A 26,675-nucleotide genomic window follows, 5' to 3' on the forward strand; every position below is an offset into this window, starting at 1 on the left:
TTTTCTTTCCCCTAGTCATGTCTGTCCCGTGTGCAGCAAGTGTAAATACAATAAAATAAACAATAAAAGCAAAGGTGAATCAAATAGACCAATACGGCAAGGCTGGGATGGTCCATCCGGTAAAGTAAATGCAATGGGCATCTTTTTTGGCCTTTAGACAATAATTCTGCTGGCAAAAGAACCAAACAGGACAGGCGGAGAAAAAAACAAGAAAAAAAAAAGAAAAGAGTGATTGTTTACATTTTTCCTTTTCTTCCCTTATTTTTCCTTGGTTTTGTACATACATGGTACCTGCAAAAGCATTTTGTGTTGTGTGTATTTATTTATTACTGAGCATCAGCTCCAGTAGCAGTTCTTAAATCTTCAGATTAATACTTGCCCAATATTCTGCTTAATACGTAACGTGTATCAATTCATTAGCGATCAGTGTTACACGTCACTGACAGATGTGACTGGACACAAGTCACATCTGACTGAGGCCAAATTTCCTCTGATATAACTGCAGTCAAATCAGATCTGGTATTTGTAAGAGTCCCAGCTGTTGGTCAGAAAGTGGCATTACAGGTAACAGTCAATATACAGGACATTTAAGGTAGAAAAATGCACAAACGCACAGATCAAACTGATTGATCAGCCATCAGAGGAGTCAGATCAATGGAGCTGCTTCTGTTCCTGATGTCCGCTGTTTGATCCTGGACCTGAACTCTCCCTGCAGAGGAGACACAAGACAGTCAGAGACACACACACACACACACACACACACGCACGCACGCACGCACACACACACGCACACACACACAAACCTTTGACTCTGAGCAGCACTCTTTTGTATCTCTTGATCTCCCCGTAGACTCTACAGCTGTACCTCCCGCTGTCTCTCTCTGTGGGCTGTTCCAGGGTCAGACTGAGGTCTCCAGGCTTCAGCAGAGATCTTCTCTTCATCTTTGTTCGGTCTCTGTAAACCTGGTGCTGTTCTCCAGGCTGATCAGAGCTGTTCTTATACACGTGGACCTTCCTGTCATCATTGCTCCACCACACCACTTTAGCATCTGCAGGCAGGTCTTCTGTGGTTTTGAAAGGTAGCTCTACAGACTCCGCCCCCTCCTCCACCTCCACCTGACAGACTGAGAGGACAACATATTTCATAAACAGTCTAAAGCACAAAATAAGATTTGCATTCATGAAGATCTCATCATCTCTTCTTCTTCTGCAGCTCACACCCAGCAGCATCACTGACCTCTGACTTTCAGCTCCACTTGTTTCATCAGGATTATTTTTCCCTCCCTGCTGTAGACGGTGCAGGTGTAGATGTCTGCGTCCCAGTCTGTGGGGTATTTCAGGGTCAGACTGAGGTCTCCAGTTTTCAGCAGGTCTTTATTCATCAGTGTTCGGTCTCTGTAATGGTTGTCCTGATCTTCAAGCTGGTCAGATCTGTTCTTATACACGTGGACCTTCCTGTTGAATTTGGTCATCCACTCCACTTTAGCATCTTTAGGTAGGTTTATAGTAGTTTTGCAGGGCAGCAGGACAGAAGCCTCCCCTGAATCCACCTCCACTTGGGGGACTGAGAGGAGTAAAAACACAACATGAGCTGTGCAGCAAAAGCAGCTCTGAGAATTTTTTGATTAGATAAAATTATATCTTTGCAATAAAATCAAGTTTGACTGGTTCCAGTTTGAAACATGTCCCATTGCTCTGAACAGAAACTGTTATTTGGTTTCTGTCCAATCAGCAGCAGAGCTCTGTCTTAAAGAACTCTGCTGTTTTATTTCAGAGTCAAAGATTTATATGCTATCTTGTTGCCTGAGAGCTGTCCTATCAAGCAAGTTTGATTTATTCAGACTAAAAAAAATATTGAAATAAAATAAAAACGTTTCAAAATAAAAGCAAAACTGAATTTTAAATGTCAGCAAAATCTAAATGAACATGATTCTCTGCATGCCAGATGTGTCATAAAGAAGTGACATGGACGAGTTCTTCTTTCAGAAACGGAGCTCAGCTGAAAGAAATACAGACTAATCAATACAATTTATCAGTAAAGACATCTGTTCTTGTTATGGTTCCTGCGTCTCTCTGGATGGCCCACGCTGGCTACAGGTTATGTTTTGGTTTTTCTCTTCCTCTCTGCCTCTCCCTCGCTCTTCTCTTCCTGGGTGGAGGTCGTTACCGGCTCTTGCTCCTGGCCCACGCACTGCATTTCTAAAGATGAAAATAAAGCTTCTAATCATCTAGCTCTTTCTGGACAGTGACAACCATATTAGCACTGGTCATGTGACTTTGCCCAAACGGCAAAGTCACAACTCTAACACTAACCATTGTATTCTGTGTGAAGATAACCCCCTCCTGGACCAGATTACGGACCCTGCCTATTTGTGGCGGGATGAGTGGAGTTTTGGAGCAAGTGCGGCTGAAGAGGATTGAGTGTCTGTGGTGGAGCTGTGACTGTGCTGAACAGGAAGTGTGTGTGTGGTTTACCTCCTCTCCCTGGAGCCCTGTACCCCCCTTCCAACTCACTCTGCATATATATATATAACACTAAGGTGTTCCCCGTTGTTAATAAAACCTCTTCTTTTGTTTGCAAAGAACTGTGCCTGTGCTTGAGTCCATGAAGTAGCCATGACAGTTCCATCTTGATGCATGCTCAATCATCCAGGTAAGTAAATCCCAAAATGTTGACTCTGTTCATCTGGATTTAGCATTTTCAGTGGGAGAAATGTGCTATTTCAAATAGGGCTGGGCCATATTATACTGTTCATGGTAATACCGGTACAATGTTTGGCAATGATAAGAAATTGAAATATCGCGATAGAACGTGGGTTAAACGCGCATGCGCAGCGTCTTTGTTTTCATACGCACGTGGCCGAAAAAGCATGGCGGCAACGGAGAATGAGCAGGGAGAAAGCGGATTGTTGAATGAAAAAGATCAACCAGAACTGGTTCGTAAAAATGGTGCCACTTCAGTGGTGTGGAACTGGTTTGGTGTTTGTCTGTAGATACCCACATAAGCACTTTTTTTTTTTGTAGAACATGCAAGCGGGCTGTCGTTATTGCCGTATTTGTCCGACTAAGGTGCTCGTAAATTTGGGAGTAATCTGGGTCCTAAACTCTGTCCTTTTCAGGTCTCGAAGTCAAACGAACACTGCAGCGTCACTGAGAGTTAAAAACTGTTTAAATTCTTTCATCTTTAATAAAACGATCAGCATTGCTGCTTTACCAGGTGTAACTATGAAGTTTAACATCCAGGCATCCATGAAAACTGATTACATTTAACGGAGTTAGAAGTTAGCAGGAAGTTAGCTCGCTAGTTTAGCTAGTTACCTAAGCATGACATAGCATGTTCTGACAGATTTCTGAAACAAATTCAAACATTCAGCTCTGCTATCACTTCCAACATAAATGAACACAGGAAACTAAACAGCAGTGACGTTTGTAAGGTTACTGAAGTTGGGCTAGCTGGTATACAATGATGTGCTACGTGATCACTAGTGACACAGCTATGTTAGCATAACATAAACAGCTGGAGGATGAACACGAACACTTTTCCACTCGTTAAAAGTTAACGTGAAGGTTCCTGATGGTTAGAGACAAATGCAATGGCATGGCAGGATGCTGTAAACGGACCAAAACTTCAGTCAGAAGAAAAACTGAGCTAATCCATCCACAATACGAGGTTAGTCACTAATATACTGCAACAACATGGGAATAGAGCAGCTGTGATTAGAATACAGCATTAATGAATCAATGGTACAGAATTGGAGGAAGCAAGAAGAATGAGTTGAATAAAGTTTGATTTATCTGACTGCTTTGTTTCGCTTAATATGTCTTATAATCCTGTGCACCTTATGGTCCGTAAAATACGTAGAAGTTTTTATTTGGCACACTGCAGTTTAATGTTGCAAAGCACCTCTTTTTAACTTTAGTGGATATTATACATGGTTATGTTCAGGATATGTCAGCCCATTTCTACTGGAAATGCCTTTTGGTTAAACTTTCAGCAAGGAATTTGCATTTGCACTGTTAAATTTTTATATAGCTTTAATGCACATAAAAAACAGCTGCTTGTTTAAGTGAAAATACATGGATGGGGGTTTTTTCGCTAGTAAAGTTGTGGAGTTGTATTTTGTCTTGCATCAATTATATTGTCAGTTATATCATTATCTCAAATTTTCAAATATGTATCATGCGTAATATTTTTGGCCATGTCGCCCTGCTCTACAACAGCACGTATGATCCACCACCTGAGATTCAGCCTCAGATTGTGACAAAACAGGATTACTCCCAAAGTCTGCAAATGAGCTCTTCAGTTAAGGGCTTCTGAGCAACAAAAATCTTCCAGAAGGCACAGCACCAGCTGCTTAATGAATGAGTGAGGCAAACAAATTTTACCACCAACGTGCTAAAATCTGAAGAGGAGCGGATCCGACAGACACTTCCAATGCTTCTAATTCAGATGTCTAAAACCAGGCAACAAAGAAAGTTTGAGTTGTTATACGTCGGAAACCAGAGCAAAATACGGAGAGTGCTAGGAGAAGGATGCCACACTGAGGATGTGGACAAGTAGGCGAAAAATTTGTCTGACAGACAGCTCACCCAAAACAGAGAAAAATATCCTTGCTAAAGGGTTGAGTTTTGCTGTGACGCAGAGAAAAATCCCACTAGTGGAGCTGATCACAGCCACAGAAACAGCATCCAACATCACTTAGTAATCACAACATTATCATCCTTCCAGCAGACAAGGGTAGGTGCACAGTTTTGCTAAACCAGAAAGACTACCATGAGAAAATTTTGTCACTTCTCTGTAACAAAAATACTTATGAGCCCCTGAAACGAGACCCAGGATGAGGTTACAGGAAGAGGGTGATAGACTGTCTGAAGCAGTTAGAACAAGACAAGGCTATTGACCGGACCTCATACCACAGGCTGTTCCCAGGGGAATCTACACCAAGTCTGTATGGTTTCCCATCCATCCATCTTCTCCCGGTTATCCGGGGCCGGGTCACGGGGGCAGCAGCCTAAGCAGAGAAGCCCAGACCTCCCTCCCCAGCCACCTCCTCTAGCTTGTCTGGGGGGACTGTATGGTTTACCAAAGATAGATAAACAGGGTCACCTTTAAGACCGATTGTCTGTACGATCAACTCGGTCACCTATAACTTCTCAAAGTTTCTGGTTTTGATCCTTAAACCCGCTGGTAGGCAGCTCTGAACACCACATCCAGAACACCTTGAATTTTGTTGAGAAGGTGAGAGATGTCATTATGGAGGTAGATTAAACCATGGTGTCGTACGATGTTACATTTCTCTATACCTGCATCCCAGTCACGGAAGCATTGGAGGGAGTCAGTAAGAGATTACAGGATGACCCCAACCTCAGCAACAGGACCTCTCTCAGTATTGACCAAGTGACATCTAAAAGCTGACGTGTACTGTAAACCTACACATACGGATCAGTATCTAAGGTTTGACTGTCATCATCCACTGGCACACAAACTTGGTGTCATCAGGACGCTACAACACAGAGCGAACACCATCCCCACTGACACAGCGGCCAGGGAGGCAGAAGAACAGCACATCAAGAAGGCCCTGAGTAAATGTGGTTATCCCAGCTGGACTTTTGTCAAAGCTGGGAAGGCACCTAAAGAAAGCTCCAGCCGATCCAGGAATGGAGGACAACCGCTGCGTAAGCGAAAGCCTGTAGTGATCCCATATGTGTCAGGAGTATGGGAACAGCTGAGACGCATCTAAACACCGGGTCTCTGTGGCTTTTAAACCCCAAAACATGCCAAAAATTGGTCCACCCCAAGGATCGGGTCCCCCGACACAAACAGAGTAACATAGTGTACGCTGTGCCAGGAGGATTGCCAGGATTTATACATCGGGGAAACTGGACAACCTCTGGCGAAGCGGATGGCACAACACAGAAGAGCGACCTCATCAGGCCAGGACTCTGCAGTCTATTTACACCTACAGGCCAGTGGACACTCTTTCAATGATGAGGATGTACACATCCTGGACAGGGAGGAACGCTGGTTTGAGCGCCGGAGTCAAGGAGGCCATTTACGTGAAAAGGAAAGACCATCTCTGAATCGAGGAGGGGGCCTAAGGGTACATCTTTCACCATCTTACAATGCTGTGATTGCAGCCATTCCCCAACTCTCTGTGAATGGTACTCATGGCCATTGATCAGTGGTCTTTGACCAGTGGGTTTTGGTCAGTGGTTGTTGATCAATGGTCATGACAATTTGCATACTAATGATCAAGGATCAACCTCCCAGCCCATTGTTCATTCAGTGGTGCTAGTTTCAGTGCAAATGTACTGTTTATAAGATTGGGGAAACCTGCAGTCAGCTGAGACTGAAGAAGTCACTTGGATGAGAGATGAAATGTTTCTCCCACTGAAAACACTACATACAGATGAACAGGATCAACTTTTTGGGGTATGACAGTTCCAGCAGATTTATTATTAATTTTTGGGTGATCTGTTGTGTCAGTGATTCCATTAATATAAAGACCATCTGCTTCCATTCATGTTGGAGACAGTGTCAAAGCAAAGAGAAGCAATTTGATGGCAGCATTGTCATGGGTCTGGGTCTGATGATCCAGGGCTCTTGTGTTTTGGACTTGTTGATATTTCTGGGTTTGGGGTTTATCCTGGGCTGGCGGTCCTCATGATGCGCCCTGCCTGTGTGTCTGTATAAGGATACTCTGCTGTCGTATGTTTTTTCTCGGCTCCTCAAGGTCCCTTGTTTCCCTGTGTATGTCTCGATGTGTGTGTGTATGTGTGTGTATCAGGAAGGCTGGCTTTCAAGCGTCATTAAGACAAGGAGAAGCCAGACACACCTGTTGCTCATCAAATGTAGCCAGCTCTACTGGCTGAGCTTCAGTCGGTGCTGGATCGTTGAGTTCATGATGGGTTTGTTAGTGAGAACTTTGTGTGTATGTTGCTTGCCAGTTTAACTGATGTGTTTTCTCACTGGTATTTGGAACAGAGTTTGTTACGGGAGCGAAGCCCCTGTACAGATTTGGGGTTGGGGTTGTCACGATTTACGCCACAGACAGGAGCACTGTGTGGTATTAAGGGAAAAACAAGGTCAAAACTATGTTCTGACCTCTGACCTGTATCAGCAGCACTGACCTCTGACATGGAGCTGCACATTTTTCTTTGCCAGTATGTTTCCCTTCCTGCTGTAGATGGTGCAGGTGTAGGTGGAGTTGTCATCATCCATGGGATATGTCAGGGTCAGACTGAGGTCTCCAGGTTTCAGCAGAGATGTCCTCTTCATCTCTGTTCGGTTTCTGTAAAACCGGTGCTGTTTTTCAGGCTGGTCAGAGCCATTGTGATACACGTGGACCTTCCTGTTGTTTCTGTCCCTCCACTCCACTTTAGTGTGTTTTAGGAATTTAAATATAGTTTTGCAGGGCAGCTTTACAGACTCCACCCCTGAATCCACCTCCACCTGGTAATCTGAGAGGATAACAAAGGACAACATGATGACATCAGCAGCAGCTGTGATGGTCACATGACCTCCCTGTCCCCTTCCCCTCGTTATTTGGTAACTAGTCTGCAGCGTGCTGTAAAGTGCTGCAGACATATTGGATGAAGAGCAGAAGAACAGACAGACTGAGCCTCCACAGTCGGCCATGTCTCACACACATCAGCACAGAGACCATGAAGATCTCATGTGTCTGCTCTGAACACAGTCAAAGAGCCACCAGAGGACACCTGTTAACCCTTTAAAGCCGGTCGGAGCAGGCAGGCTCCGTTTTGCATAAATATTTTTAAATCCCTGTAGAACCGGAACCACGTAAGCTAGCACAATAATTTTTTTTGCACATGAAATTGCAGGAGTTGTACTTACATCTTATGCCATCAGCTTGTCCTAGGTCACGGTTTCCTTCCACATATAGCTTTGCAAAAACTGCATAAAAGCACTTGCAGCAACAAAAACATAATATTCCAGAAACACGCTTTGCCGATCCGATCAGCTGTTCATAACACTTCCTACGTTGGAATAGACGTCAGTGCAAACTATTGCATGTCTGCCATTACCTGCCCGAAACCGGAAGTGACGTCATTTTTGTGGAAAATGTAGTTTTTTTTTTTACCTTCGCTGTCTTATAAGCCTACACTGGTGTTTTTAAAGGCCATGTTTTACTTTATGCTTTTCTGAGTAGTTTCTGGGATGCTTAGAACTCAAATTGCACTGCTGGAAATATTTTATTTTTAATGCACATGCTGTTGTTTTTGCAAATTTGGATTATAATATTTATTTTCGTTTTTCCAGCAGTATATAAAAATTGATGTATCTCAAAAATAAAACTATGAAGACACTCAAAATAAATTTCCTGTTGGAAACTATTTTGTGCAACTTTTTTGTATTTACAGTTTTGAAGGATAAACCTCTGAAATTTCTCTAACTAGAAATATATGTAAAAAAAAAAAAAGACTTTCATTTTTTTGTAGTTTATTGCACTTTTTCAGAATTTATGTAGTTATTATAGATTTAATGCATACATATTATTAAAATTTGGGCTATAACGGTTGTATTGATGTATAGCAACTTGAAATGCTCCCAAAAATGGCACTAAAGCATGTAAAAATTATAAAGATCACTATGGCGGACTTGGTTCTATGGTAGGTCTTAAAGGGTTAACCACTGGTATTATGGGTAGTGTAGTAGGAAAGACACTTACCTGACATGTAATAGTGACGTAAATAATATAAAAGACCCCCAAAAATCACAAAGACAAACAGGAGAACCAGAAGATCTTTGACCCAGGATGGAAATGGTTCTGTGGGGAAACATAAAAAAAATGACTTCTAATCTCTGACCTGTGTCTACCATATTGACCTTTGACCTTTATCTCCAGCACCTACTTTTGACCTGCAGCATGACGTTTTGTCTCAGGATGTCTTTGTCCCTGTAGATAGTGCAGATGTATCGTCCCGTGTCTTTCACTTTGGGGTGTTTCAGGGTCAGACTGAGGTCTCCAGTTCTCAGCAGGTCTTCATTCATCATCGTTCGGTCTCTGTAAACTTCATCCTGAGTCATGAGGTCATTATTTCTGTTAGAATACTCATGGACTGTGATGAGTCCGAGGTCAGAGCGAGTCCACTCCACTGTGGTGTCCTCAGGCAGGTCGGGTTTTGTTTTGCACGGCAGGATGACAGACTCTGACCCTTCCCTCACCTTCACCTCCACCTGCTGGTCTGAGAGGACAAGAAACCAAAACATAAACTGTAGAAGCCGGAGCAAAATACCGCTAAAAGTTTTGTGTTGGGCTGTGCATAAAATTTTAATGCATGTATGAGATATGTACAGACGTGAGTGTGCTGAACCTCTCTGAGCTAAACACAAACATCTGCACACAGGCAGTATAACCTACATGAAACAGAGCTTGTGTCTTTCAGAAGTTATAGCATTAAGAACCCATTTTATCTGCTTTGTTTCTCATGTTTTGCTGTTTCCACAAACGTTTGTGCTTGTTTCATCAAGACCTTCAGAACCGTTTGGGAAATACTTTGCTTTCGTTTAATCTTTAACCTTTCCCTGCAGTACTGAATATGACCTGTAATTACAGCAGGTGTTGGGTTTGTTACTGACCTTTGACCTGCAGCTGGATGTCTCTGAGTCTCCGTTCTTTTCCTCCAGCACTGATGGAGCAGGTGTAGTCGCCGCTGTCAGTCTTTGTGGGTTTCCTCAGAGTGAGGCTGAAGTCTTTAATGATCAAAGCGTAACGATTCATTGATGTGCGTGTGCTGTAACGCTGGTTTTGTCCTGTAAGATCATCTCCTCCTTCTCGTCGTTGGTGCACAGATATGGGATCGAGGTCACTGCGAGTCCACATCACTGTTGAATTGTCCTCAAGTATAGAATCTGAGTACAGACATGACAGCAGGACAGACCTTTCCCCCTCATTCACCTCCACCACCACAGCCAGAGCATGCTGGGAAACTGGAGGGACAGAAACACAAACACAAATCAAGTTCCTGTTGTAGGTTTGACCCAGAGTTAAAAAATAACCAACATTAACTTAAAGCATTCTCTGATCCTTGTCCAGAGCCTGTTCCAGCTACTACAGGGCGCACCCTGGAAAGGTCACCAGCTTCACAGGGCCAACACAACCATTCACACCTACGGCAATTTAGAATTGCCAATTAACTTAACCCCACTAACTGCATGTCTTTGGACGGTGGGAAGCCAGAGTACCTGACGAGAACCCACACAACCATACATGTAAATACAGAACATGTAAATTCCATACAGAAAGGCCCAGGCCAGATAGTGGAATTGAACTCAGGACCTTCTTGCTGTGAGTCAACAGAGATAATCAACACACCACCGTGCTGCCTGACTACACAAAACAGCTTCAGTTTTCTTGGGTTCTTTTCAACAACCCAGAACTTGCAGAATTATAAGAAACCTCACTGAGCGTGATGTGCAGCTTGTGTGACGAGACAGATGAGCAGTCACACTCCGATCAGAACAGCTCAAACCAACCTGACTGTCCTTCACTACAACAATCAATAGATGCTCCGATGCATGTTACAGAGGCAACAAGGAATATTTGCCTGTAAGAATCAATTTTTTAATAGAAATATTTTTATCTTCCATTTCAGCGTAGACTGTATCTAAAAACTATAGAGGCTCTGGCTGTTTGCAGGTTGATGGAGCCTCACTGCTCCAGAAAACTTTGTCCTCTAGTCCTGACCCTGTTAAGTGGATCACTTCATATCACTTAAACTTAGAGCTAAACCTGACTGAACCTCACTAAGCCTCTAATCCTGTCTCTGGTACCAGCCTCTCAGGTCCATTCAGACATGACATAAATGGGGTGAAGCAGTTGCACAAGTGCTGCTGATTGGCTGAGGAAGAATAAAATAGTCATGGTAAACCAATCACATGACCAATTTAAGATGATATTGCAACCAGATGCTATGTCAGCCCAAGACAACCCAGTCTCCATTTTTGTGTTAAAAGCGGGGACTTCAAACGTATAACATAAACACATAAAACCAGAGTTATGATAAAAAATATATACATGGTGTTTTTTCTTGAATACTATCGTTATGCATCTTAGAGTTTAGAAGTCAAAAATTAGATGGCATTTGGTTGTTTAGGAAGAGGGGGAAGTTTTAAGAGTGACAGCGGCAAGCGAGATCGAGCAATCGAGTGACAGAACGAGACAGAGAGAAAGTTTTGAGATTTGAGAGATTTGTGACGTGTAGCATGTTTGGAGTGTAGTTAGTGTGTAGTTTAGTGGATGGTTTTGTTTTTTGTGTCAGAACAATAAGGTGACTGCTGAATGTCACAGTTGCTGCCAAAAAGCCACCAAAAGCAGATTACAGTGTAAACACTATCCAAGTAAAAAACAGGAGCGATACATCTCCTGCTGTCAGGCCTGCAGGTATCAGGCTGTGATGTGATTCTCTGTCTTACATGGAGTGGCACAACTAATCTGTGTGACTTCTAATTTGATGCAGAACACCTGATTGTTCTGTAAATTGTTTGAAATGTTTTTGTTGATTTTATAAACTGCCTTGGCTGTGTGGTGGTTCATAAATTTGATTAGTTTTGGAGTTGTACATCCCTGTTCCTTATATTTCATGTCATGCCTTTATCATTGTTTTATTTGTTGTTTTGACTGTTTGCTCTATAGAATATGCAGTGGGATTGTAGAGGGAGATAAGTATTGTTTTGCCTGGGCTGGTTGTGCGTCGATCCATTTGTTATGCCTCAGGGCTCCAGTAGGTGGATTGGCGAGTCTCCTCCTTCACTCAGTACAGACGAGTGAGAGTGAGAGCTGCGTGTCTGTGCCGTTCTTTCACCTCTCCTCACCATTTCCCCTGTTCAAGGTAGCTGCCATGCACAGAACTGTATAAATGCGGCAGCATGTGTTACTGTTGATTATTAGCCCATTATCATTGTTCATTGTAACAAAAGAGGTGAATTGTGCACTATTTTCCAGTTAAACTCTTTTGCTGTGTATGCTAGCTTTCGCTGGTACTCCGCCATATTGTGTCATGATTTTTCCGTTCCTGTCTGTATAGGTTAACTACTGAACAACATACAGTACTGTAAGTATAATTTAGTTACTGTGGAAAGTTAGTGAATGTGTCCGCTAACATCTGCAAGTTAGAAAGATGTTTTTGTCTAATGTTACAGTTCATGTTGCCTAAACTATTCTCATCAGCTAATGCAGCGTATAAGGGTGACATAGTTTAGAAACAGTTGTCCTGAGACTGAGTGCATGCATACGAATATTGTTCTGGTTGTATTGCTTCTGAAACTCAGTACAGACGAGTGAGAGCGAGAGCTGCGTGTCTGTGCCATAAAGGTTGTGCTGATAAGAATAATACCAAACAAGACAACAGTTTTTAAGTGTTTCAAGTTTTAAAAGATGAAATGTAGAGGTAAAATCAAAAGTAGTCAAAAACGGCCAATTATGCCCTATACGCCATAGGGTTAAACATTGTTTTAAAGTAACACAGTAGTTACTTTTCCTAGTACTTACTTATTACTTATTTTTTAATATTGTAACTCAGTTACTAGCTCAGTTACGTTTTTGAAGAAGTAACTAGTTCACTAATTGTTTTTTTTAAATAACTTGCCCAAAACTGCTTATCAGAGCCTTATTGTTTCTAATACACACAAACACTTTATGCTGCATATGTTTAAACTTTTCGACACAAACGTATGTCGGTTAGAAATGGCTAATACAGTTGGTAAAGCTAATGTGTAAAGGGTTACAGAGGTATTAAGTATAGCTGAAATATGTAGTTGAACCTCCCAACAGTCACAGTACAACTACAAACAACAGTAAAACAAACTGACCCTTTCATACAAACTAATCCATACATAGAAAAGGCCTGAAGCTCAGCCAATCACAGGACAGGGCGTGATCAGCTGACAGAACTACAGGGATTTGAAGGTTCTAGGTGAGGCTGACAGAAAGTTGACCAACAGGTGTAAAACTATGAGGACACACAGTGGTCTCCCCTTTTCTAAGAAGTCATCTTTGGCAGTCTGCCATGATGTCTGACTGCACACATTATATCTGAAACGTAAAACAAACACAGATAGCTGAACAAACCGAAGACTAAACATACTCTACAGCCAGTCATGTCAATGATCGCATTGAGGGGGTTCAGGCCTATGCAGAACAGCAGTGGGGACAGAGCATCTCCTTGGTAGATCCCTCACTTGATGGTGACTTGTGCTATGGGCTTGAAGTTGGCCTCTAGTGTTGTGTGCCACATCCCCATTGAGTTCCTGATGAAGGCTCTTAGGATCCCGTTGATTTTGTGTTGATTTCCAGGATCCATGTGTGGGGCATGTGTAGACCTTCCTATAGTCAATCCAGGCAGTGCACAGGTTGGTCAGCCTGGTCTTGCAGTCTTGGCTGACTGCTCGGTCTACCAGTAACTGGTGTTTTGCTCCTCTGGTATTCTTACCAATTCCTTTCTGTGCGACACTCATGAATTGAGTCGTGTGCCTGTTCATCTTAGCCGCTATGATGCCTGACAGGAGTTTCCATGTGCTACTGAGGTGGTTGGTAGTTGGATGGAACCAACTACCATATATATATGTATACACACATACTATTAAAATAATGAATAGAAGATGCAAACAAAGAGAGTGAGACGGGTAGGAAATATTATTATTATTATTTTATTTATTTATATATATATTTGTTTTTTAGCTCCAAGTAGTATTTTGGGATATCTCAGTCTGTGTGAGTGGTCAATCCCAAGAGGTTCTCACATCACTAAGCTCTGCTTACAACACTAAATTCATACTAATCTAGTTGGAAGTCATAAAAAGAAGCCCCTTCCCCAGGGTCCGGGGGCTGTTTTTTTTTCATGGCAGTCATGCTCTGGACTGGTCTGCTCCGATAAGGGCTCGGAACAACTCAGGGCTCACTGGATCAAGAAAAATACTAAAGATAAAAATTGAGAGTAGTCACCGGGTGCTCTACATAAACCAAACTAAAATCAATTTACTTTACCATGCCACCTCTAGCTACCCATAAGACTTCTGTGGGCATTTTTCTTCTTTCGCTCCCTTCGTTTTCACTCTTTACATTTTCAAGAATCCCATCAAAACCTCTCCTTCCGTTTTGTAATCATGGAGTCTGAATTAAATGATTACATCACCACATACAGATATACTGGTACGCATGTGCGATTGTGCATGTCTATATCTGCGTATACATACCTGCCTCTCAGGTCCACTCAGATCTGATATAAATCTCTTCATCACATGGTGAACACACGGATGTCCACAGAGAATTTACAGTTAAAATTTTAGAAGTATAACAGGATCCACACTTGCTGCCCATGTGCACAGAGACTGTAATAAAGGTTTAATTTTACGTCTGCTCCAGATGATTCTTATCAGTGCCTTATTGATTCTAATAATAATAATAATAATAGTAATAATGATACATTTTATTTGAAAGCGCCTTTCAAAACACTCAAGGTCACTGTACACAGTAGAGTAGAAAGCAAGATAAAAGCAAGGAGTTTACACAATCATAAAAGCATAAGACATAAACAAATTTAAAATAGTCGAATGGAGAGGTTATGTGGGATAAGCTATTTTGAACAAGTGGGTTTTGAGTTGGGACTTAAAAGAGAGAAGGTAGAGATATTTCTTAAATCAGGAGGTAGGGAATTCCAGAGTCGAGGAGCAGAGCAGCTGAAAGCCCTGCTCCCCATGGTGACAAGACGGGGAGGGGACGGAGAGTGAAAGGAAGAAGAAGATCTGAGACAACGAGATGGGCGGTGATGTTAACCAGATCAGAGAGATATGGAGGAGAGAGATGATGAATAGCTTTAAATGTGTACAAGAGTATTTTGAAATTGATACGATATTTGACCGGGAGCCAATGAAGCTGCTGCAGAACAGGAGTGATGTGGTGGATAGAAGGGGTCCTGGTGATGATACGGGCAGCAGAATTCTGGATGCGTTGAAGCTTGTGGATGGATTTTTGAGTAAGACCAAAAAGAAGTGAATTACAATAATCAATCCGGGAAGTAACAAGGCTGTGGACATGAATGGCAGTGGCATGTGGGGTGAGAAAAGGACGGAGACGATTAATGTTGCGCAATTGAAAATATGCAGACCGAGTGACATTTTTAATTTGTGAATTGAAAGATAGAGTACTGTCGAGGATGACACCCAAACTTTTCACAGAGGAAGAAATGGAGATGGAGTTATTGATAGTAATAGAGAAACTGTTGGTTCTGGATAATGTTGATTTAGTGCCTACTAAGAGGAGCTCGGATTTATTACTATTGAGTTTGAGAAAATTAGAAGAGAACCATGAATTTAGTTCAGCTAAGCAGAAGGTGAGGGAGGATGGGGGAAGAGCAGAATCAGGTTTAGTGGACAGATAAAGCTGGGTGTCATCGGCATAACAGTGAAAATGGATATTGTATTTACGGAGAATGTGTCCAAGTGGTAGAAGGTAGATAATGAAAAGAAGGGGCCCCAGGACAGATCCCTGGGGCACGCCAGTGGTCAGAGGAAAGGACTGAGAAGTAAAGGATTTGAGTTGAATGAACTGAGTGCGATCAGACAGGTATGATTTAAACCAGGCTAGTGGAGTATGGGAGAGACCGATGGAGGCTAGCCTACTGAGAAGAATGGAGTGAGAAATAGTGTCGAAGGCAGCGCTCAGATCGAGGAGAATAAGAATGGAAAGTAAACCGGAGTCAGCTGCCATAAGAAGATCATTGGTTATATTTATAAGTGCTGTTTCAGTGCTATGGGAGGGGCGAAAACCAGACGAACCAGATGAACCATGTTATACAGTGGTCCCTGCTATAACATGGTTCATCTTTTGCGGCCTCGCTGTTTCGCTGATTTTTTTGGTGCAATGTTCATGCCTCTTTGATAAAAGTCTATAAAGCATATAGTGAGGGGTTTTACAGGCTTAAAACATCTATAGTAATTGTAAAAAATAAAGTTGTCTACTTTGCGGATTTCACTTATCGCGGGTTATTTTTGGAACTTAACTTCCTCGATAAACGAGGGACCACTGTACACGCATACAGTTTATCCGGCTTATGTTTAAACATTTCTACACAAACATAGGCAGATTAGAAATGACTCACAAAGCTGGTTCATTCTAATGTGTGAAGAGTTAAAAAGGCATTGAAGTAAAAAGAGCTTAATCAGTGCTATCAAAGAGAATAGACTCTGTTGAACTGCACAGTACAACACTGTAACTAAACATGTGAAAGGACTAAATGTAATGAACAAAGAGCTAAACAGAAACATGATACAAAATGGAAATTGTAACTGAAGTATGTAGTTAATGAAACTTCCAGCAGTCGTATTATTTGATCTGAATCAGAATCCAGTGTTTGATGGAAATCTCCTCCTGCTGCACTTCAACACATTAAAGAGAGAGAGATGATGATAAGAGCAGAGAGAGGAAGGTGTACTTACTGTGCAGGAGGACCACAAACACCACAAACATCTTCATGTTCCTGTCAAACTCAGAGACTCTTTAAAAGCCCTTCAGGACATCAGCTCACAGCAGCTCTCACTTTCCTCTGCTGATCATCTACTGACACTCTCACACTGCTCACACTGTCACAGCTTCACACTTTGTTAAAGCACATCTGTGGAATGAAGTCCTGCCGGCCACAGATCACTTCTGAGGGAAGAGGAGGACGTCGTAGTTTTCGCACCCAAGTGCTCTGGTTGGAGGTGACTGCTGCAGCCTCAGCCTAACACACACAAAGCCCCACCTTCAACTTTTCCTACCCCTCTCACTCTCTTTGTTTGCATCTTCTATTCATTATTTGTAGTAACAAAAAAACATGAACAAAGAACTTCTTCCACTACAGTATTCATTACAGCACTGTGGCACTCCACAAACCCTCACACTGTCTCAATCCCTCTTTACAATTTCACTGAAAGAAGGCATGGCGCTCATACAAACACAGGACAAGAAGTGATCCGCTGACAAAGCTACAGGGATTAGAAGGTTGTAGGTGTGGCTGATAGTGGATCAACAGGTGTAAAACTATGAGGGCACACAGCGGTCTCCCCTTTTCTTAGGAGTCAGTTTTGGCAGCCTGCCATGATGTCTGGCTGCACGCACTAAATCTGAAATGTAAACAAACACAGCTGAAAACTTAAGACTAAAACCTTTCAATATGTGACAGGCTGAACTACCCTGACAGCTTTTTCTTTATGTTTATTTTAATCAGTGATTTCTCCGCACACTTTAAGAAACCTCTGAGTCATAAAAAGTAATTACCTTAACTACATTCTGTATTCATTGGTTAACCACAATAATCCATGGGAATTAATTTAACGGTCATTTATCAAATCAGACAAAAATTAATCTATATTTTAATCTAGTCCCAGGCTAGTATAACTTGTTGTGCTCCAAGGATTTTTTGAAACATGGCTGGATGAAAGATAAGCTGAAAAGCAGTTGTTATTGGATTTGTCGACCCCCATGACAGAATTTTAAAAGAAAACAAAACACCCAACTCTTTACTTCAAGTAGTAGTAGCAACCTATGAGCGCACTCTGTGGGGTCCTGATAATCCTGAGTTTGTGTTCCAGAGATATCTGTATCAAAATCAAAACCCAAGAAGTAGAATGTTTCACTGCTCACATCAACTCAGTGGATAGAAACAACGTTTACCAAGGAAGATACTAATAATAGTTTGCTATTTCTGGACTGTACTGTGCACATTGAGGCTGGATGGAAGTGTGGGAAATACAGTGGTTTGCAAAAGTATTCGACCCCCTTGAACTTTCCCACATTTTGTCACATTACAGCCACAAACATGAATCAATGTTATTGGAATTCCAGGTGAAAGACCAATACAAAGTGGTGTACACGTGAGAAGTGGAACGAAAATCATACATGATTCCAAACATTCTTTACAAATAAATACCTGAAAACTGGCTTTTAAGCCTTCCTAAACATGTGTGTAGATTTTAATTCGGCATTTAATTTGTGTCTTCATTTTTGTGTCACTTTTGGTCTTAATCTCCTAAGAATACCACGTGGCTCAATGATGTTGTTGTCTGATGAATGGCAGAAAGTTTACAGTGGTTTACTCTGAGAGGTGCTGCTAAGACTGAAAATAGGAGATAATAAGAAAAACAAGATGAACAATAACTGAAAAACAATGTATACATAAAAAAATCTCTTGATGGATAACTTACAGGCAAGGATTTGCCCAAAAAGTTAGCTCCACTGGATGTTTCCTTGGAAAATTGTTTTATCCCTCATCCAAGTGACTTCTTCAGTCTCACAGATGAGTGATGAAATGTTTGAAAACCGTTAAATTCAATCGACTTTTTAAGGAGAGTAGTTTAATGCTTAAATGCTCACCAAAGCTGAGGGAAAGTGAAGGCTCTTTCAATAGAAGTGAAACTGACCCCTTTCATCAGTGTTTGATCTCATAACCAATTACAGATCTCCTAACATCCAAACTCATTTGGTGTTTGTATTTTTATTTCTCCTATTAGTTTGACCGTGTAGAAATCACCTTTGAACAGGATGTGTTTTTAAAAAGGTGTGCTCATGAAGACAGTGGGTTTATCTTACAGCACAATACAAAGTTGCCACATTTGATCAAACTTAAGTGTCAGAGTGTAATATCATCAAACATGATTCATGGTCTCAGGTAAAACTTCACAGTACTCATGCTACTTTACCAAACTTTTGATGGCTAGGTGTGCAGTTCCTGCTTTAAATGCATTCACTGTTTAGATTGAGAAATCTATATCTTATATCTGTGTATAAAAACAAAGCTGACACTTGTGAGACTTCATCAGAGGTGTAAACATTACAGCAGATGCCTTTGTGTCAAAGTAGCTGAGGATAAAACACAGAAAAACATGAAGGAAAATGCCCTGGACTGACTTTTTACAGCAGATAACCTCAAAAATATTCTGCAGAACTAAAACAGAAGAAAACCGTGAACATTACCTGATGCTGTTGATGTGAAGCAGAGCAAAGTCATGCAGGTTTGATTAGAGACACAGCTGAGCGTTTTGTGATCCTTTTCTGTTTACCTGCTCTTTAATCCTGTTGGTGTTTTTCCTGTTTGGTGGTTGTTGAAATTGTTTCGTCAGCTTTAACCTAAGATTCTGGTGTTTCTGGCAAAACAGGTTTATATTTAAAAATCGATTCAGGATTTAAACAATCGATATAACTATTCAAACTGAAATCAATTTTTCAAACCCAGCCTTAGTTCTAATAGTCTGAGCTGTTTTAAGTTTTATTTGCGAAGAGCACATTAGCTTACTAAAAATGGTAGATAGCTTGTACTGCTGGGGCGTAAGACATTCATCAGTCTTCCATCAGTTGTGGGGGGACCGCTCCAGCTTCAGTCTTCACATATCCGTGCTGGTCAGAGTGTAAATCCCGAGGCTGAACGGGAAAGCTATGAGCACAAACAGCAGTGTAGAAAGATCCAGGCAGCCAGCCTGTGTCTGTCCAACCAATCAGAGCGTCTTACATCAAGCAGCATGTGGTTAATTTGCATTGCTTTGGGACTGTCATGGTCGTAGGTCTGACCCAGTGTTTTGTGTTCGCTTATTGGTCATTCATGGTTTTGGTTTTCTGAATGTTATATGTTCTTGCTTCCAGTTTGGGTTACTGTAATTTCCCTGTGTACCATGTGTAACATTCCTTCAGTCTGTTTCTCAGCCTCAAGTACTTGTCCTTGTGAATTGTTTCAGGTTTTATTTGTATAGTCCCTGTCCTGTGTGCAGCGTGTCTGGTTTTGCTTCCCTTGTCTCATTAGCTGCGTTTCCCTCCTGTCTCCCATTCCCTGATTACTCTTGTGTGTATTTAAACCCTGTGTTTTCTTTGCTCTGTGTCGTGTCACACTGTCATATTGTTTCTAGTGTTCCACAGTTTAGTTTTCTGTTTGATTGTGTCAGGAATAAAGCTGAGGTTTTTGAGTTTATATTTAGCATTTGGAGTCTAGATTTGGGCCTTTTTTTAAAAAAAATTGTTTTTTAAAAACATTTTTGAAAATCAATTTTTGAATGTAGAACGCAAAAATGGTTTTTGAAATGAGGTTTTTATTGAAAGTTTAATTCTGCTTTTCTGAAATTCATGAATATTGATTTAGATGTTTTATTTTTGTTTAAAATTAAATCATTAAATAATAAATGACATACATCTAGGATCCCATCTCATTTGACCTGACTTACATCCCAGCACCCCACTCACTGTCTGTCTTTTGCCCCGTCTGTTTCAGCTTGTTCTTGTTGTGTGTCATGTCCTGTATAGGTTTTGCCCTGTTAAAATAAAATGAAAAAAAGAAGTCAAATAATACACGCAAACTAGTTAAATTACTGTATTAGAGACTTAAAGAGTTGGATGACCTCTAATCTTCTTCTTCGAAATTCAGATAAATTGAGTAAATTCTTGTACTTGTCCCCACAAATATAATAAATGTGGTATCCAACCTGGCTCCAGTAACACTGTGAGGATGTACAGTAAATAAATCTGTGGGAGTGTTTACCTTTGTTATAACATGTGAGCACAGATACATGTTAGTTACCATAAACATGCATGTTTACTGTGAAAGCTGCTCAGACACAAATGTTCCTCAGCTCATGTGTAACGACTGAAGAGAAGAAACTATGTAGTAGTTTAACAGCTCCACGCTCCCCCTGCTGGAGACATCTGGTAATTGTTTCTAATCTTAGTACTGCTGGTATATATACTGCATGACTGTCAGTCACAGGAAAACATACAGCTCTCCTACTCACAGTGACCTTATAAAAATCAGATGTAAAGAGCGATGATGATTTTTATTTTGGCTCTATGTGCCTGAACTTTCCTTACTTTTTAAATGGCTGTATCACATTTAAACTAAATCTGAAAAACTTACATTACTTAAAGCAGATCTAACCAACAGGTACAGGCCAGGATTTTAAATATTAATGAAAAATATGTAATTAGTCTAATTTTTGGAACAACCTGCCGAATTATAAGAAAAGCATGTCAGTAGATGAGAAATTTGAAATTTGTTTATCTAGTAAATTTGAGTTTAGATGTGTGAGACTGATTGTTTAGCTGTGGTGGGCTCTGATACTCTGAGAGTTTAAAAAAATGTAAAAACTGAATTCAGTCTACATGAAAGTATATATGAAGTCATTAAGTACATTCCCTGTTTTGATCGGGTTAATAACGTTTGTTTAAATTATCTGTATTTCTTACTGAAGCTGGCCAGATAAGAACTTTCACTCAGTGGGCCCACGTCGTCATTTTAGGTTTGATATTATTTTAATCCATCAAGGTGAATGGCTTAAACATGAAGTGAGCTGTGGATTGGGGAAGGCCTCGCCTCTGAAGATTCCCAATTACTAATTGTAAGGTAGAAAGTTAAAGAAGTGAAAGAAGGAAGGGTGGATGGGGCATGAAAATGAGAATGACCAGCTTGTAGAACTGGGGGATTATATATAGAAAGGAACTGCAAGATGCTTGATTGGAGGAATGGCCCTGTTCCTGAAATTTAAATACTCCAATTAGAAAGCTCTTGGAGAGCTTCAGTCTCTCTGACCTGAAGCTGTAGGAACCCTGGTCTCATCCTCAAACATCAGGAGCAGCTGCTCCATTAGAAACACCACAGAAGAAGAACCACAGAAGATCAAAGACGGTATTTTTATTCTGTTCACTGAACAGGGACAGCACGTTAAAGGGCATTAATATAAATATAAGATAACTACACCTGCCTGATTATAATAAAGTTATTTACATTTGCCATTCTGGGGCAGATCACATGACTCTGTACAATATACAAAAGATAAACATAAACAATCACACTGAGGTACACATGAAAACAGATCTGATTGGACTCAGACGACGCAATCATATTGTTGTGTTTCCTCTCATTTAACAGAATAATGTCTTCCTCAGAGGATCCACCTGTGCTTCCTCTCCTCTCTCCTCCACCTGTTACAGTGAGGGAACGTCCTCCATGATGGAGGAGCTGCTGGAAAGTGCTGAGAGTTTCCTCCAGAGTGAGACCTCTGTCACAGTTCAGAGGATCTACGGCAGCAGAGACCTTCATGGACACTAAAAGTCTCAAACACACAACAACAACATCACACTGACTCCACTCTGACATCACTGATCAATAATCAAAGAACACACAGATCAAACTGATTGATCAGCCATCAGAGGAGAGATCAGTGGAGCTGCTTCTGGTTGTCCTGTTTGATCCTGAACTCCCCCTGCAGAGGAGACACAAGACAGTCAGACACACACACACACACACGTTTGTATGTATTTACATCCTTGTGGGGACATGTCATTGACGTAATGCTTTCTCTAGCTGCTTACCCTAAACATCAAAAATGAAGTCCTAATCCTAAACCTAACCACCGTTTCTAATTTTAATCTTGGTTATTTTATGTTGTAATCTGATATATTATGCTCTGTAAATTTGTTCTGATTTGTTCATCTATTGTGTGGATGTAAAGTGTTGGTAGGTGTCGTAAAAGTGGTCGTATTGAGCTGCCACGAGTTGATGAAAGGTTAGGCAAGTAATCAGGAGCAAGAGTTTTCTAACCGTTGCTGTTTATAGTTGTTTTTGGTTTAATATCAGGAAAATACAAACTGGACTCCAACTGGAGATATTTGTTTTGCAGTTTTCAGTTTCAGCGGCATACAAACTATGTTAGAAAAGCACGAGTCAGAAACTTTATGTCCTGTGGAAGCGGAAATGAAGGACTGAAGATTGCAGCTACACTGACACTTAAACCACAATTTGAGACTCAAAAATGCCTTTGAGCTCATCGAAATGGGCATTTTGTCCCCACAAGTATTGTAGCATGCCAGGTTTGTGTCCTCACAAAGATGTCAAAACATGTAAACACACAGAGACACAAGCAAACCTTTGACTTTGAGGAGCACTGTTTTGTTTCTCTTGACCTCCCCGTCGACTTCACATCTGTATTCTCCACTGTCTCTCTCTGTGGGCTGTTTCAGGGTCAGACTGAGGTCTCCAGTTTTCAGCGGGTCTTCATTCATCTTTGTTCGTTTTTTATAATCCTGGTGCTGTTTGTGAGGCTGGTCAGAGCCCTTCTCATACACATGGACCATCCTATCACCACTGACCTTCCACTGCACCTTGGTATATTCAGGTAGGTTTTCTGTTGTTTTAAATGGCAGCTGGACAGGCTCCTTACCCTTATCCACCTCCACCTGACAGTCTGAGAGGACAACAAACAAAAGATGAGTTGTACAGACAGCAGCAGCAGTGGGTTTCTGAGTTGAACAGAAGGAGGAGCTTTTGTACCTCCTCACAGTACTCTGTAGTTTCACTGTGTTTACACTGTGTGTGTGTGCAGGCCTGGATCTCTAACAAAGCTTGGACTTCACTGTTGGTCCATTTCTCTGTAATTTGTTCCAGTTTAGAGCAAACTGTTCTTCACAGTTAATGATGACGTGGATTTCACTTCATATACTGAAGTGAAATCCATCCTGTGCTGTGGCAACATGTATTTATGTTCTTCAGATATTCCTCTTATAGAGCCTATCAACTACAGAGAACTACAACATCCCTTTTGCTATAATTACATCAGTATTTGCCTCGCACCCCACATGGAAACCACACAAACCTTTGACTCTGAGCAGCACTCTTTTGTATCTCTGGATCTCCCCGTAGACTCTACAGCTGTATCCTCCTTTGTCTCCATCTGTGGGGTATTTCAGGGTCAGACTGAGGTCTCCGGTTCTCAGCGGGTCTTCATTCATCTCCGTTCGGTCTTTGTAAAGCAGGTGCTGTTCTCCAGGCTGATCAGAGCCGTTCTGATACACGTGGACCTTCCTGTCATTGCTGTCCCTCCACACCACTTCAGCATCTGCAGGCAGGTTTTCTGAGGTTTTGAAGGGCAGCTGGACAGACTCCTCCCCCTCCTCTAACTCCTTATGGTAGACTGAGAGGACAAAAAACACAACATGAGCTGAAGCAGCAGCAGGTTTTCAGAGTTGTAGAGAAAGCTGAAGGACAGAAGCAGATCAAAATCTAAAACCTGGAGATATCATTGTTTTGAAAGATTCTTCTGCAGAGGGCTTTGGTTTGGTTTTGTGTGTCTAAAATAGACTTTATTAGTAGTTTCTTATTTTCTTTATAATTGTCGAGTCTTGTGGCTTTTACAATAAGGCGTCGGGCTTTAGGAGCCATTTATGTTTGTGTGCCTCTGTTTTTACACTATGATATGTCTTTTTGGCGCAGTTTTTAAGGTAGGCCCATTTAATTAGTCTCAGGTGTTGTTGGTCAGTTGGACCTAAAGGTCTGTGACCACTATGTTGTTGTGATCAATGTTCAATGATATTGAATAATAAGAGGAACTGTTAAACTATGAATACAACCAATGGCGAGCAATAAATGTGTTAAATGGACAAGATATGTACAGTTGGAGTTATTACACTTTCTGAAGTTTCAATGGCGTCTGCAGCTCACACACACAAAACAGCACTGACCTTTGACTTTCAGCTCAACTTGTTTCATCAGCAGGATGTTTCCCTCCCTGCTGTAGGCGGTGCAGGTGTAGGTGTCTGTGTCCCAGTCTGTGGGGTACTTCAGGGTCAGACTGAAGTCTCCAGTTCTCAGCAGGTCTTCATTTATCTGTGTTCGATCTCTGTAACGGTGGTCCTGATCTTGAAGCTGGTCAGATCTGTTCTCATACACGTGGACCTTCCTGTTGAATCTGGTCTTCCACTCCACTTTAGCAACTTCTTGCAGGTTTATTGTAGTTTTGCAGGGCAGCTGGAAAGACTCCGCTCCTGAATCCACCTCCAGCTGGGGGACTGAGAGGACAACAAACACAGTGTAACAGCATCAGTTGTACAGACTATTACATGTGTGAATAAATTAGTGGCAGCAATGAGTTTAGATTATTGATGTTTGCAGGTAAACTTCAATAAAGGAGAATCATTTTAGTTTAATCTGTAAAAATGTTGCTGTAACTTTGTTTGGACCAATAAGGGACATTAATAACTGTTAGTTTGATTGGTTGAAGTTATTATTCAGAAAAATGCATGTATGTGCGACTATCTCAAAAACGTTGGTCTACAAATAATAAAACTAACATCATGAATGTCTGTTTATGTGATCGTGTATTCAGACGCAGTGTCAGAGTTAACAGATGTCAGTATCACAGCTCACAGAGGGATGCCCGACTGTGACTGCAGCTGGTACCGCGCTCTCTGACCCAGCAGAGTTAAATCCTTCAACAGCAAATGAGTAACAAAAGCGATGAAAAATAATAATGAAGCTGATTTTATGTAAAATAAATCAATACGAGGACGGATTACGCTGTTATTTAGAATCTATATTCCATATAAAAAATAAATAATCTTTAATTTTTCAGTGTGGACTCTATATAAAAACCATAGAGGCTCTCGCTGTTTGCAGGTTGATGGAGAATCACTGTTTTCCAGATAACTTTTATCTCTAGTCCTGAACCTGGTAAGAAGTGGATCACTTCATATTATTGTGAACTCAGAGTTAAACCTGACAGGACCTCATTAACCCTCTAATCCTGCCTCTCAGGTCCACTCAGACCTGGCATAAATCTCTTCATTACATGGTGAACACACAGATGTCCACTGACAATTTACATTTCACACTTTAAGGAGCTATAACAGGATCAAGTGTTGAACCATCAGGTCTCCAGCTGCCAATGTGTACAAAGACTGTAATAAAGGTTCAGTTTTAAGTCTGAACCAGTTGAATCTTAATGGGCACAGTTTATTTTGCATATGTATAAATGTTTCTACACTGATGTAGGCAGACTAGAAATGACTCACGAAGCTAATTAAAGCTAATTTGTGAAGAGTTAAAGAGAAATTGAAGTAAAAACAGCTGAAGCAGTGGTATTGAAGAAAATAGCTCCTGTTGAAACTGCACAGTACAACACTGTGACCAAACATGTGAGAGAACTAAACTTGATGAACAAAGAGCTAAACTGAAGCATGGTAAACTATGAACATTTTTGATGAAGTATGTAGTTATTGAAACTTCCAGCAGTCGTATTATTTGATCTGAATCCGAATCCAGTGTTTGATGGAAATCTCCTCCTGCTGCACTTCAACACATTAAAGAGAGAGAGATGATGATGAGAGCAGAGAGAGGAAGGTGTACTTACCGTGCAGGAGGATCACAAACACCACAAACATCTTCATGTTCCTGTCAAACTCAGAGACTCTTTAAAAGCCCTTCAGGACATCAGCTCACAGCAGCTTCACTTTCCTCTGCTGATCATCTACTGACACTCTCACACTGCTCACACTGTCACAGAGTTCAGCTTCACACTTTGTTAAAGCACATCTGTGGAATGAAGTCTGGGCGGCCACAGATCAGACGTTTGTGAGAACGGAGGCAGTGATTTGCTGGTTCACCTGTGGGGGCGTGGCTAACAGAAAAGTGGCTCAACAGGTTTGAAACTATGAGGAAACTGAACTCCTCCTTTTATCAGATAAGTTTGTTGATGTTCTTTTACTAAAATGAAAGAGACTTAGTTTCGTCACACTTTACTTTTAGCCTAATTAGCAGAAGCTAATATTCAGAAGAATGTATTTATAAATATCTGAAACACTGCATGTCTGAAAAGAGAGGGAAAAAACTGTGAGGTCAAATATTTGCTGATCTTTAAAGTTCAAAAT

The 26,675-nt window shown here is 41.2% G+C and overlaps 1 protein-coding gene across 1 annotated transcript; it reads right to left on the reverse strand.

The window, feature by feature from the left end:
* LOC120434554 lies at nt 1-26,195 on the reverse strand. The gene is made up of 8 exons (XM_039602813.1): nt 26,159-26,195; nt 9,602-9,952; nt 8,875-9,207; nt 8,691-8,789; nt 7,132-7,461; nt 1,238-1,564; nt 804-1,124; nt 1-709 (listed from the first exon to the last, which is right to left on the reverse strand). The coding sequence occupies exons 1-8, from the start codon at nt 26,193-26,195 to the stop codon at nt 618-620; spliced, it is 1,890 nt and encodes a 629-aa protein (XP_039458747.1). The 3' UTR covers nt 1-617.
* Between the last annotated feature and the right edge of the window lie 480 nt (nt 26,196-26,675).

Source organism: Oreochromis aureus, linkage group 3, assembly GCF_013358895.1.
Source record: "Oreochromis aureus strain Israel breed Guangdong linkage group 3, ZZ_aureus, whole genome shotgun sequence".
NCBI lineage: Eukaryota > Metazoa > Chordata > Actinopteri > Cichliformes > Cichlidae > Oreochromis > Oreochromis aureus.